This window comes from Heliangelus exortis, chromosome 13, assembly GCF_036169615.1.
Source record: "Heliangelus exortis chromosome 13, bHelExo1.hap1, whole genome shotgun sequence".
NCBI lineage: Eukaryota > Metazoa > Chordata > Aves > Apodiformes > Trochilidae > Heliangelus > Heliangelus exortis.
Window position 1 is genome coordinate 14,089,357 of NC_092434.1, and position 12,945 is coordinate 14,102,301.

At 36.6% G+C, this 12,945-nt stretch overlaps 1 protein-coding gene across 3 annotated transcripts in view; it reads left to right on the forward strand.

The window, feature by feature from the left end:
• FTO (FTO alpha-ketoglutarate dependent dioxygenase) overlaps positions 1-12,945 on the forward strand; it is a 220,233-nt gene that overhangs the window by 63,145 nt on the left and 144,143 nt on the right. For all 3 annotated transcript variants that reach the window (XM_071756935.1, XM_071756936.1, XM_071756937.1), the window contains exon 7: positions 1,327-1,446. In XM_071756935.1, the coding sequence (XP_071613036.1) occupies positions 1,327-1,446 (120 nt within the window). The remainder of the gene's footprint in view (positions 1-1,326; positions 1,447-12,945) is intronic.

Sequence of the window (12,945 nt, forward strand, 5' to 3'; positions counted from 1 at the left end):
ATTTTATCAAGAAAGTTGTTTTAGTCTTCTTTTTATACATTTAAAATTTAAGTTTCTTTCATTGTAATTTTTAGCACACACTGACCACAAGTTTAGTTAATGTTGGCTGAAACACTTTGACATTTCTGTTGCCATTCTGTTCACCCTTGGAGAAAGGAAAGTGTTAGATGACAACTTTGGGAAGTTTTCTTTATTTTTTTACCTTGGAAGATTGTCTCAGCCATCTTCATAGCTGAGCCGGGATAAACAAAAACTTCTCTGTGATACAAATAATGATTAAAGCAGCTTTGGATTTGGTGTGAAACAATTTCCACAACAAAGATAAATACAGAATCTTAAAGACCAGAACTATGGACTACTAGTCAAGGAGAATAGGCTTAGTGGTAATTAGGATAAATTAAATTATTTTGCTTAAAGAATATTTGATGAGTTACATATTTATGTTATGTTTTAGTAAGCTAATAGTTCTCATGTCTTAATGTTGATGGGCCAACCATATATGATTTTTTTTTTCTTTTTTGCAACACCAACAAGCAAAGTATTACATCATTTGCTGTGTTTCATATTCTACATAAAAATATTAGTTTGCTCCTGATGGAGTTTTTATTGGCTCAGTGAGGGATTTGTCTTCATTGTAAAGCACAGTTTCAACATAAGATTTGTTATAGAAAAACTATTGAGGTCTCTTATTTCAGATGCCTTGAAAAGCTTTTTGAGCCCTGGGTGCATGGGCACTGCTCTTTGTCAGAGGGTTTTGCTGTAGGGGCAGAACAACAGAGGACAGAGAAAAGGGGTCTGGGGGAACAGCCTCAGCAGAGCTCTTACATATCTTCTGTTGAGATCCTGATGTTATTGGTAGCCTAGCTGGTAACCAGATTAATTGGTCAAGTATGAGAAACTATATTTCATAGTAATGCTTTCATTCCACAGGGACTCTGCCATGTTCTTGTTATTTTATTGCTGTGAGTTTTTTCAATGGCTGAAATATTTTCAAACCCACACAGTATTAATCAAAAGAAGTCAGGGATGGGACATATGTGACTGAATTGTGAGTAAACCTGAACTTTTCATGTTCTTTGGGCATGTACATACACATAAAGAAAAAGTTGCATCTCTCTAAGTTTGAAGGCAGTAGCTCAGATTACAAATTCACATGGCATAGCAATAAAATAAACAACTGGATGTCAGGGTGTGTTTAGAAATGATTACTTTGCTAACCTCCTTTTCTATGAAATTGTTCAGGTAGAGCTGGATTCATGCATTACATCATTCCTGCCCCAAATGTTGAAAGAGAGGTTTATGCTGCCATATGTTTTTGTCTTACAGGTTGAATTTGAGTGGCTCAGGCAGTTTTGGTTTCAAGGCAAGCGGTATTTGAAGTGCACTGATTGGTGGCTTAATCCTATGGCTAAGTTGGAAGAATTTTGGAGAAAAATGGAGATTATGGTAAGTACTAGTTTTATAGTCTAAAGCCTCTAGAGCTTAAATCTGAGAGCACTCACAATTATGTTTTTAATTGTACTGTAGTAACAGGATTTAAGCTTTATTCAGAACATATGAAAAGCAGAATCAATGTCAGCCTTCCACTGTCTCCTCTTACTTTTCTTCCCTTCAGTAGCCAGAAGAAATGCAAGCAAAATAAGATCCAAAAAACCAGGAGGTGATTTTAGTTATTCCCTGACTTTGTTTTTGAAGCTTGAGAGCCTCACAAGATGACCAGTGTATATTACATCACACCATTTGGTAGATGAAACTGCACTGTCAGCTTTTTCAGAACACCACCAAGTTAGACAACTCTGCCAGTGACAGCAACAGTGAATGTGCTTGCACACTTACACCACAGCTAGGTTAGTTTCTTGAGTAATTGCAGCAGTGCTACTGCTTCCTGTAGGGTTGCAAGTACATCCCTGCTTTCCATGGAAACAGACTTGGTGAAAAAGCACTCTTGGCCTCCTGGCTGCTGCTGTCCAAGTAGAGACTCAGTTGGGGGACTCCCTTGGTGTAGATATTCAATGCATTTGCCAGCATCCCTGCTTTTAGATTTGTAGCCAGGAGGAGCTTGAACATGTCTTGGTTGTATCCATGTGTCTGCATCAGAAGCTGCTTCTCAGTCATTTCTGCTGGGCAAGCATAAGCCTCAATTTATCTGTAGCTGCCTTGGGAAAGAAAGGGTGCTGAATGTGATGTGTTTGAATGGTTTTGAATCTCTGGAGATAGGGTGCAATGAGTAGGCTTTTGAGTTTTGAGGGAAATGTGGCTCACTTACCTGCTCAAACATAATGCAAGCTTTTCCAGCAATGGCTGGTTTCAGGCTTGGGAAATAAGTGTGAAAAAGTGGACATTTATTTGTGACATCAGTTGCGGTAAGGAATCGGTGAACATTTCAACTTTCTGACAAAAGGAAATCGTTTATAACCTGGTTTTGTGGGGGATTTTCCTCATTTTTGTGTTATGTGCTCACATTCTTCAATGACCTTTCTAATTTGAAAATGATCTTTTGGTTTGTTTTTCTTTCAAATGACAACTTTCTCTCTTGTAACGCAGGCTTAGATGAGGTAGAGACAAGAATGTTTGATTGTTATTTTATATCCATTGTATTTTGAGAACATGGGAAAACAGCAAGCTCAGGAGTCCTCCAGGGTTAGGTTTTCTGCAATTGGTGTGACACTGCCATGTGTCTCTAATTAGAACCATGGTGGCGTCAGTGTATCTCCTTTCAACAGGCCTCAGGATGATATTTATCAGCAAACTGAAGGTTGGGCCAAGACAGAAGCTGCTTCTAATTTAAACTTTAAAAATGGCTTTTAATGTTTTATGACTTATAACATATTAATCACAATTAATTTCAGCGATTGAAGGAGACAGAAGAGAATTTTAATAGGGAATGTCTGTTTTGTTGAGTCTAAGTAAATTCGATGCTTACTGTATTTGGGATTTGGAGGTGGGGTGGGGTGTTTTTTTGGATTTCATCTAATTTTATCCTTTAGTATTTCACAAAATGACAGTAGGGGGCAATGTTGAGCCGTAGTTTCACTGCAACAGCAGTCACCGACTTCATAAAAATACATAGAAATGTAGCATTAACATCAAGAATTATCCTTGTTACTTCAAGTTAGCTGTAATCTTCAAGATTCCATAACACAGGAAATCAATTGTGGGTTAACAAATTCAACAGCAATTTAACATAAAAACTGCAGTGTTTTGGTGCATGCTTAGCTTCCACAGCATTAAGTTAAATCAAAAAGGTATTTCTGAAGGTACCCAGTAGTCTACCCGTGGTTTGGGTTTTTTCCCAAATTTATTATTTTAGCTGTTGATTCTTTTTAAATATAAAAGATGTCAAAATTCTAAAAGTAAGAATGTCCTAGAATTGCTGATCTTATCTCAGATGAATATTGTTGCCTAAAGGGAACTATTTTTTAAAGAAAACACTTAAGCAATGCATTTTTCTTCCTTTGGTGTGTGAGCTGATTTCTTGACTTTTTTAATATATTTGTCTGGAGCGATACAAAAGTCAGTCTTGTGGCCCCTGTGTGCTTTGTGCCCCTTCTTTTTGTTTAGTGAAGCAGTTCTAAAGGCTAAGAATATTTCCAAAATAATGTTTGATCCTCAGAATTGTAATTACTCCAATGTCAGGGCAGAGTATGACAGTGCAGGAAGTTTAACCCAGTGTCTTCATACCTTTGGGCTTTATTCAATGTTTTTGTACATTGTAGCAATCGCACAATTTTATCCTGATGTTTATTCCTGGCATTTCTTTCCCTGAGGATAGTTTTACTTAGAGCTCGCTCTTATGATGTAAATGTTAAACCTTTCATTTGAATGACATTCTGATAAAACATCACATTTCCCACAATATTACCCCGTGAATTTATGAACCATTAAATTCAGAGCAGTTTAACCAATCTTCTCCTCTGCTCCCTCCTTGAAAAAAATGAAGGCTATTCAAATGTTTGAGGTTGGGTGTTTTTTTTTTTTCCCCTCATAAAAGTCAGCCGAGATTAACACGTTATCATCTGCAACATCAGGATAAATGCTTCCCGAATTCAAAGGGAGAGTTACCATTTGAAAAAAGGCTGTACAAGCTTTGCTTTCTGGGTAAAGAGGAGTCTGAAAAGCTGAAGTCTCATGTGATGTGAGGAAGTCTTGCTGTATCTGTTCTGAGATGCAGCAGAGAGACAATTTGTCTCTCAGGGTCTGATATCATGCAAACCTTGCGATCTGACATTTATTTTAGCTAGGAAAATCTTCTAACACCATGCCAAATCAGTAAGAACTGCTGAAAAACCCTCAGTCTTTTTTTGTTTGTTTTGGTTTTACAGTGATTCGCATTGGAATAAGGAAAATGTAGATCAATTAAATGTTTTTTTCTTTCTGGAATGAAAAGTGAACGTACATGCTCATACTTAAATATTGAAACTTTCAAGACTTTTTTAACAGATCTAGTGTTCCTTTTAAAAGAAATAATAAAATAAATGAAGACCTTACTGGTGCTATATGGTGTGAATTGTATTTCCTGCTTTGACAGTCCATTTAGCAATGTAGCAATGTATTTATATGGCAGTTGGCCTTAATAACTTTTATTGACTTTAGCAGGTAAGAGCCAAGACTGGGATTATTAAAATGTATCAGTTTCATTGCAGTATAAAATCACAACATATATAATTATGTAAGGTAGGCTACCTTCCATTTAATCCCACCTATTTATGCAGGAATTTGGCAATGTGAAAAAAAATGTGGAACAAAAATGTAGAGAAAATATGGCTGGCTGGGAGTTGTATTTAACAGCATCAATGTTTGCCTTCACTAGAGGGTCTACTGAAAGGAATGAAAGATCTTGAAGAAGTGATTTAATGGTACAACTGAGACACAAGGATTTGTTCCACTGTTTTACTTTTTGGTGTTCTAAGATATACACCTAATAGTGAAAATGAAATGCAGCACGCCTTTTAATTTATAAATGTTCTGTAAAAACACAGGTGCTCACACTCCATGTAGTTACAGTGAGCAAAATGTCATTTTGAGCAAAATGATATCCTGCAAAACTTTCATTTTCATTCATAAAACTTTTTTAAAAACTAGTCATTTACTGGTCATTTACAATTTACTAGTTATTGTTATTACTCTTCTTCTCACTGGCATGTTTTTATCAGCTTATGTAACCAAACTGAAATCAGAGAGCAAGGCTATTATCTTGTAAAATTGTTTTTCTATCTTTTTTGTAGTCTATTTATTTACTACTATTACTATGTATGAAGTATGTCATAGTTTCTTCTATAAGCTACTATTGTCAGAGACAGAATTGAATCGAGGCTGAAACTTGAGCTACAAAATCTCAGCCTAGGGCCATATTTTATAATTTTTTCCAAATGAAAACAAAGGTTTATAATATGTATTTAAGTCAGAGCATTTCAATTCCAGAATAACCATGTAAAGCTATAGGATAAAATATGCTTTTAAAAGGAATCCTCCCAGCTTTGATAGAGGTTGACATTTCAACCAATTAACCAGAACTAACCGACTTTATTTTTGATCACTTTTTTAGCTTTCCCTTTGTGCTTAATGTCACACTCCTTTTTTGGGAGGGCATGCTGTGCTGAGTGAGTGTATTTGACTAACACAGGCACATCATGGCAGCTCAAAGTCCCAAATTTTAACCATATTTCCTGTCTCTTGGGGCTCCTCTTATCTGTTTAGGTCAGACTCTTTAATTAAATGTATTTTTTTTACAACTTATATTTTCTCTACACTAGGAGTCATGTTTCTGGTAATGTACACTTTAGCAACAACAACAGCAAAAACTGATCCTGAAGACCTCTTAATTTATTTTTTTTTCTTTTTGCTTGTTTGTTTGTTTTGTTTGTTTAGGGGTTGGGTTTTTTCTTTTGGTTTTGTTTTTTTTTGGTGCTAATTTCCTTGACCCCAATATTTTTAGCTGTCAGAAATGGAAGAAAAGATGCAGTTATGCGTAGTAGAATCACTGCTAACTTTAAAGAAAAAAAAAAAAGCACATCTTTCAGGAAAAAAAATATTTACAATTCTGAGGGAATTCAGACTTAAGCTTCCAAAACAAAGTGTGTGCTGAAAGCACAAAGGACTGTGTTTATGATTCTCTTTGAAGTGTTTTTGCAACAGGATAAGGAAAATTTTAGAAACTGTCTGATAGTGTTCAGGGTAAATACTTAAACCCCTTTAGAGAATTTCACACACAGATACTGTGCAGCAGAAAAAAGGATACTTATGTTTCCTAAAGCTGCTACAGCCTACAGCTTTGTACTTAAAGACAGAGGTGTTGAATAGAATTCTACTGAGGATACATCCAGTGACAATATCTACAGGAACATCAGAGCAAACCAGTGGATAGCACTTTCTATTTTTAACCCTTCTGTGAGCTGGTTGAGATCTAAGCTGTGTTGATATGAGAGACTATAACATTTCTGGTATAAAATGGAATTGTTAAAAGGGCAGACTTCCAGCTCATACAGCATCCTGTCAGAATTATGCTGGAAACATTAAGGTTATAACATAAAATGCTCTAAACCAGGGAAAGTCTAGGACAATCTGGGTCCTATAGGAAAGTGGGATGTGTTTCTGGTAGCAATGGGAGGACCATGGGTGGAAGTGATGAGCCTGGAGATGGTGCAGGGGAGCTGGCACACTGGGTTCCCTTCTGAGGGATTTACAGATGACCTTCAAGTCTGATGGCTGTAGGTGTGTGTGCACAGAACTGTATCTTGGTCAGCTGCAGTTTTGCATGATAATTCTTTTCTCTTGTGCTGAACTTTTTTATGGGACTTTTCTGTTATCTTCACTATATACTATTGGCTGGGTATGGCTGTAGTACATGCATGTACTTTCAAGGAAAATGTGATCAGCTCTATGTTAGTATTTAAAACATAAATGCACGGAACACACAGTCAGCAGAGATCCAAACTGTTCATACAGATTATGCCCCAGTCCTGTGTTTGAATTTTGTAAATGGATCTCTTAAGCCTGAGCTGAACACTGGAGCTTAAACAGGAGTCTGCATCACATGGGAGAGTTTTCTCAGAGTGGACAGACTAACAGAGCTGGTCCATACTGGGACTGCAGGTCTGTCTGTCTGCTTCTGCATGCAAATCCATACATAGATATATTGGGGTTTTCATCTGTGATGATCTTCTAATTAACTTATCTAACTTTTGAGTCACATAGAATTACATTTAGAGAAAAAGCATTTATAGGGTATGAGGACTGGGGGCAACAGGGACAATGTAGGAAAGGAGTTTAGAGACCATCAGAGGATGTTTGGTAGCAGTGGCAGTCACCCAGTGTGTCACAGAGAGGGAGAAGCTCAGATTGTGGTTCCTGCTCAGCATCCCTGTAGACCCAGTGTCAGTTCTGAGAAGGATATTTGCAGCATGGTGTTGGCTTTTTCAAATTCAAGTGAAAGCAGAATTGGTACAATGGGTCTACTCTATACTGTATCAAATTGTGTGCTGCTTCCACTGTTTTTCCCCTGGAACTTTGGATACACATATACTGGAATAACAGAATACTTTTTTTTTATCAACAATATATTTATTTAGGTTTATTATTAGCTGTGGAAATAGTGCAGTAGGAGTGTTGTGCTATTGTTCACTAGTCCAATTATTCGTTATAAAGCCATTTATGCTCTTAGAAATCCATTTCCAAGAAGAAAAATGGAATAAAAGACCATATTTGAACACGGAGTATAATTTCTGAAGAAAAGATTCTTCTGTATGTGTGAAGTTTTTTTGTCTATATGTTATATAAAACTTGGTTAATTATTAACTATCAAGAAAGGGGTTTCTAGTTAACATTTGGATCTTAGAGTATATGAAGTTGTACATTTTTGTGTGTATGCTTATGGACATGCTATATAAATATAAAAACCTGTTTTGGTGTTGAAAATGAATTGCAGTGGTTTGGCAGGAATAATTTTGACTGTGATTGCTATAAACTATGGGAAGTTGTGATTTTGAATGAAAGTGAAAGCAAACAGTACGACTCAAGTGTCACCATCTACATTGCTGTAACTGTAAAAGTTTCTTTTGAGAATACAGCTTGTATTGCTAAACATGGTTTCAGTGCTGTTGTATTTTAGTGGTTATGTAACCACTATAAAATAGAATACAGATGTTCTCCTTTGCAAATATTTTTTTTAAGCAAAAGAGGTGACATCCTCTGAAAAGCTGCCATTGCTCCATCAATACATTTTCTTTCCTATCTGATCACTAGTGCTTCTAATTCCTAACAAGATCGTGGTTGAGTGGTGTTTTTGAAATGTATTTTTTAACAGTTACTTCATCTTTGATCAAAGTGACAGCTCCTATTTAATATATAGAGAAATAAAAGTTGGCTGCAGTGCTTGCCATGGAAAGTGTTATGATCCAGTGGATTAGGTGCTAATTTTTTCTCTGACCCTTTGTTTAGCTTGCACAAGCAACTCACATGTAGTTTTGAAAATCAATGTGAAGATCAAAATGTTGAGGTCTTGCTTTGCTTTCAGGTTGCTCACAATTCCTGATCTTAAATTCCTCATCAATTAAACGAGGCTATGATTTTTACTGTAGCTGAAAGTGAGCTATTGGCAGCATCCTAGGGAGAGAACGTGTGAAGAAACAAATTTCTGCCTTCCCCCTACCATGGTTATTGCAAATTATAGAATTTGTGCCACATCTTAAGATTTTTGAAACTTATGTGTTTATTTATTTTGGGCTCCAAATAGGCAGTACTGCATTTTGGCTGACCCCAGTTGTCCTCTGGCAGTTCCCAGTTCCAGCTTTTGAGTGAAACTTTTTTTTTTCTTTTGTTTTGTTTTTTTCCCTCCCACATCATTTCTTACTAGGCATACTTTTGCTTACTAATTCTGAAGCTGTAGACAAAAAATAATGTTTACTGTTTTGCAGGAGGAAGGTAATTACTGGCTTCTCTCAATATCTCTAGTTAACATCAGGTTTTGGCAGTTCTCCATGGACTTCTAGTTAATCTGAACTCTATAATTCTCACAGCAGACTCTCATACAAGCTTTAAGCGTTGCAAATCTTCTGAATTATTCCTGTAAACGAATGTGATTATTTACCACAATCAGACTAATGGCATCTCTTTTCATAGGACTCATTTTAAATTTCTGTAATATAATGGGGTGTCTAAGGGCATGGTGAGAGCAGGCCAGATCCTTGCTTGTGATTAGGAGTGGCCTCTGTGCTCGAGATGCATCTGACTTCATCCTTAGCATGCACTGTTCTGTTAAGTGCACTGGTACCACTGGGAATAGTGCATCAGTTCATGTTTTCTAGCTGCCTGGGGATCAATATAATTGTGTAATAAACTGAAGTGATCACTTTATTTTTCTCTGTGTTTATCTATGTATGCATATATAAACTGCTAATTCTATTTTAGCTTGATCTTCAAGCTGCATGCTCCATGCTAATGGATTGAAGCTTCACTAGCTAGCTGGAAGGTCAGCTGTTTTCTTAATGTAGTGGGGGGGACTTAGTTTGGATAAGTGACTTTTCTAGTAATTGTCTAGTAAGTCAGACACACAGAGGAGTAAGCTTGCTCATTGTCATCCTTTAGTGATTGTTCTGTGTCTGTCCAATGCCATGCTTCTAATTCATGCTCCTAATTCATGTCTGTGCTGAAATCACTTGCAGTAGCAGACCACAGAATTCACTGCTTTGCTCCAAAACAATGCTTTGTTAAGTTGCTGATGGAAGATAGAGATACAAATTGTTTTTATATTAGCCTGTACAAACCAATTTATGCTGTGTAGCACCAAAGTATGCAGAGGGTTTAGTTCTCAGAATTCCTTGAGGTGGTAGAGCAGCTGAAAATGTTTCAGCAGTTAGGCTTTATATTTCTGTCTTCTCTTACAGGGAAAAGGAAAGAGCACCATGGTATTGCTTGTACAGTACTGGTGCATCTGTGCTCGAAGAGGCAGAGTTGAAGAAACATTAAATTAATTTTCTGCTGCCTTGATGTAGATGCTTAGTGCAAAGGCCAGTGAAAGTCCTGCCTGCATCTTAGTCTGAAATACTACAGTGCTTTTAAAAGGATTAAGAATACACATGATGAGGATTATTAACAGTTCCTCCTTTTTAAGTCTTCTCCTCTAGGTGGTTTCATTAATGCAACCTTGCAGTGCCTGACTTTGGCTCTCAGTGGAATGGCAGCAGAGAAAGATTTTACCATGCAGTTATGATCATGCAATTACACCATGAAATTTTACACTCAAGGCTTTTCAGACCATTAACCCATTACTGATTTTTTTTTTTTTTTTTTGTAGGCTTTCCTATAAGAACATATTTTGTACACATTTATAAACATGTATGCATACGTTCCACTGGTGGTCATTATGCTAAAGTATTTGTTAATTTACAATATCAAAACTTAGAAATCTACTGGGGAATGGAATTGATGGGTAAGACAATGGCTGAATCAGTCTTGAAAACTCATAAAATTTTCAAAAGTACCAAACCAAACAAAAAAGTCCCTCTATCCTACTGTTAAAAACCAGGACACATGACTGTTTTGTCAACTTTTTACTTTGCTTTTATTATTCTACATTTTCTTGTTAAATGTAAAATATTGTAATTGAATGATGGCATTAGCTAGCATTTTCCAGCAAAACAGCAGATTTAGGCTCTTTGCTGCTAGTTTCAAAAGTAATATATATACAGAGAGCGTGAAGACAAAAATTTAGCACGTAGATGTATAATCCCAAAGGAATAAACTGAGTTCTACTAGACAAGCTGAAAGCTGATTAAAATATTTCTCATCCTTTGGGTATGCAACAGCTTTTGATGATGGAGAGTGTATTAATATTCAGCTTAGCTGCTTGTCGACACTTCAGACAGGTCCCAGGAAAGACTCTGATACTGACCAGGTTTTCTCACTCTGCCAGAAATCTTTATGAGACACAGAGCAGAACCCTTGTAGTGGCAAAAGCCAAGATAAGAATAATGCTATTTAGCTATGTCTTTATTTTAGAAACTGCTTTTAGACATTTTTAAAAGGTTGAAAATTTTAGAGAATTCTTTTGATGATTAAAACACTTAGATACAACAAAGGAGAAAGATTAATCTTTTTTTTTTTTTTTTTTTCAAACCAAGGCTGCTGTAATCTAGTAAATTTTATACCCATTTGTCCAAGTTGTTTGTAAACACGTAGAAATCCCACTAATAGAATCAGTGATTGAGGCTTTTGGAGAGAGTGTTCCCACTGCAGTTATTTTATAACAGTCAGATCTGAGGTGCTAGGGTAGTATCCTCTTAATTTCCATTTGTATTGTAATACCTACCTTCCAGACAGGAATGAGATGTAAACAGCTGCTTTATCAGCTGATCCTTCTTCTGTTCTTTTGTTGGCATGCTGACATATGGGCTGTTTGCTTTTCCACCTTCTGTGGTGACTAAATATATACAGTATCTGTCTGAAACATGACATAGGCTGGGTCAGGTGCCTTTAGGATGGCTCAAGGGCTAAATACTTCCTGTAATAGGTGAAACAGCATGGCTTAATCAGTTTAGTGAACTTAATTAAGCTGTGCTTTTTCTCATAGTACAGCCTTAAAGTATATTTCATTTAGAAACTCTATTTTGTAATGGTGGAATGACACAAGGTTGGAGAGATCCTGTGGGGTTTTATAGTGGGCTTGAAAAAGGTGGAATTTGGTAGCTTATTCTGCCATGTGAAGAAGTGAGAGGATTGTGTGTTTATACTAAAGATTTAAAAGTGAAAGTCCAATGCAATTTCAAGTGCAAGGGCTTCTCAGATTGAGAGTCTACTCTTTTTTTTTTCCCCATCCAATTTTACCATTTTTATACGTGGGAAGAGCTGTCCATGTTCATCCAAACCTCGCCTTGTCTGGATTGCAGATTTGTCACCAGATTCCGTGCAAAGTGCCTTCTTTTGTTGTCTTTTAGAAGGTCATCTTGTGTGTTGTGATTGTGAGGAGCTGGATCTTCTCTTCTCTCATCTCCAGGTCTCAGTAGAAAAGTGGTTATGCATTAAAACAATTTGAAGAGAGTTGTTCTTCCTTGAGAGAAGTTGTTCTTTATGTGCTTCATGAGGTAACCCACATTCAAGGAAATTTTCCTTTTTTTTCCAATTTTCCTTTTGAGAAAAATTGGGATCCTGGTCCAAGTGCTGAGCAAGCTGTACTACCCATCTCCTTTGGTTCATCTAATATATTAGTGTTTACTTCTTTACTTTTCTGTTCAGATCTTTGCTGTGGGGAAAGCAAACAGGACAGAAGACTCCAGGATGCAGCTGGCCAAGGAAAGAGTGGCAGGAGGTGCCAAAAGGCAGGAGAACATGGGAAAGAGGGGTTAGGAGCAGTTCTGTAGCACTTGGAAACCTTGAAGCTGGGTGTCTAGGTGGGATGGACCTTTGCATACAGTGGGAGTAGAAAAACTGGCAGGAGAAAGTTGGGAGGAGGAAGTGATGAGGAAGACTCGGGTATAAGGGAGTGATGTGGTTTGGGAAGAAAATAGCGTATGGGGGGTGGTTAGGGAGGTGAGAGCAGAAGATCAAGTAGCTGAGTGTCTCCTTCAAAACAGAGAAATTTGGGTATTGTTTTAATTTTTTTTTTTTCATTCATTTTCCAAAGTTTGTGTTTTGGTAGAAATTTCTCTGTTGATGCTGTTGTGTGGTAATAATGCTACATTTAATATGCTAGGGGCTTATACTACAGAACCAAATAAGGGAGAAGTACTTTGTTCAGGCAAAAAAAAAAAAATCAAATACAGAAAATGGCTTAAAGAATGCTAAAAATTATTGGATTGCAACAGATGTATAGAATTACCAAGGAAAAAAAAAACAGGGAAATTATATAAGCATAGTTTTTTACCAATTAAAAAAATATTTAAAATATGCTAATTTCTTCTGTATTTATATATATAAACACTTGTGTGCCTGCACACAGACATGGATACATAC